This window comes from Echinops telfairi, unplaced genomic scaffold, assembly GCF_000313985.2.
Source record: "Echinops telfairi isolate 266 unplaced genomic scaffold, ASM31398v2 ScPeMD7_20;HRSCAF=75, whole genome shotgun sequence".
NCBI classification, from domain to species: Eukaryota; Metazoa; Chordata; class Mammalia; order Afrosoricida; family Tenrecidae; genus Echinops; species Echinops telfairi.
Genome location: NW_022103917.1, coordinates 13,501,294 through 13,502,994, shown reverse-complemented (window position 1 = coordinate 13,502,994; position 1,701 = coordinate 13,501,294). Strand labels below are relative to the sequence as shown.

General features: G+C 38.2%; 1 protein-coding gene across 1 annotated transcript; it reads left to right on the top strand.

Moving 5' to 3' along the window:
- Positions 1-291: 291 nt before the first annotated feature.
- On the top strand, positions 292-1,230 carry LOC101651323 (olfactory receptor 13H1-like). The gene has a single exon (XM_004715388.1). It carries the CDS (start codon positions 292-294, stop codon positions 1,228-1,230), a length of 939 nt encoding a protein of 312 aa, XP_004715445.1.
- The last annotated feature ends 471 nt before the right edge of the window (positions 1,231-1,701 follow it).

The window sequence follows — 1,701 nt, the reverse complement described above, 5'->3', positions numbered from 1 at the left end:
TCCTTTAAAGGAGTAATCAGAGCATATTTCAGGTAGAATCTAAACCCTTTCATTTTACAGAGCGAGAAATTAAGAGTCAAATGTTGTGCTAGTTTGCAAATTAATCTTGTTGTGTATGATTGTCTTATCTCCCAAAATACCATGCAAATTTTCAAAAGGTTATCACTTGTTTTGAAGCATCTCCTCTTAATAGCATCTTGTATAAGACTGATGACATAGCAGATTCCCAATGAATGCTTCCTAAATTAAAATTAATTTAATGACTTCTGTTTTCTCAGCAGATACAACAAAATGGATATTCCAGCTATTGAAAATGACAGTGAAGTGATGGAGTTTATCCTGGTGGGTTTATCCAATCATCCAAAATCCCAGGTTGCATTTTATTGTATTATGTTAGTGGTCTACCTGGTCACACTGTTGGGAAACAGTCTGATTATTGTTGTAGTTAGAATTGATGGGAGACTTCATACTCCTATGTATTTTTTCCTAAGTAACCTATCCTTCCTAGACATCTGCTACTCTAGCAACTCGGTGCCTTTTTTGTTGTTTAATGGTCTGAGAGACTACCCAACCATCTCCTATACCAACTGCTATGCCCAGATGACCATTGCTCTATTTCTGGGGATGACTGAGTGTCTTCTCCTTGCTGTCATGGCTTATGACAGGTTTGTTGCAATCTCGAATCCCCTGCGCTACACCATCATCATGAGTCATCAGGTATGCCTACAAATGGCCATGGTGACCTGGGCCAGTGCCTTCCTTTTAGCCCTAATACCAGTCATTGCATTTCCTGCTCATTTTTGTGGACACAATATCATCAACCACTTTACCTGTGAGGTCCAGGCCCTATTGAAACTTGTCTGCTCAGACACCCCACTCAGATTTATTCTGGGCCTGGTCATTGGCATATTCACACTTCCCATGCCCTTCACCTTCATCCTTATCTCCTATGCTCGCATTGTGGTTGCAGTGCTGAGGATCCGCTCTGCAGAGGCCAGGCTCAAAGCTTTTTCTACCTGTGGCTCTCATCTGACTGTGGTCACCATCTTTTATGGAACTGCTATCTACATGTACTTGAAACCTCAGTCAAAGGAATCCCAAGACCAAGACAAAGTCGTCTCTGCATTTTATGGTGTTGTGACCCCTATGTTGAACCCCCTAATTTATACCTTGAGGAACAAAGATGTAAAAAATGCCATAAGAAAAATAATTGGAAATAAAGAGTTCTAAAAAAGACAATATTCCATGGAAACTCATCTACTCAACTTTCTGTTGATTTACAATAATAATAAGGTAGAAATATTAAACAAAATTTTTGTAAGATAATTAGATTCAAATGCATTTCTTCTATTTCCAATAAGCATGCAGGAAAAAACATCCTTCCACTTAGCAGAACTGGTGAAATTATAACATAGTGAGTCATTTTAGCGATGAATACAGGACAACTTTGAGGGCCTATTATTAATAATAAATAATAACTAGTACATTTTAATCCTTGCATTTAAATTTTTATTTTAGTAAATGAGGTATTCCTATATTGTAATGTTCTTTATTATAGAAATAAAGATTTTGTTGTACATTGTTGCTTGGTTTTGCTCTGTCTTGTTTTTTTGCATGTTGTTGTCTCCGCAGGTCTGTCTGGATAGGACAGGCTGGTGAACAATCTGGAGGAGAAAACAACGGGACTGACAGTTCCGGGGG

Coding starts and splice junctions, on each gene's coding strand:
- LOC101651323 (XM_004715388.1), top strand. CDS start 292: ATGGATATTCCAGCTATTGAAAATGACAGTGAAGTGATGGAGTTTATC.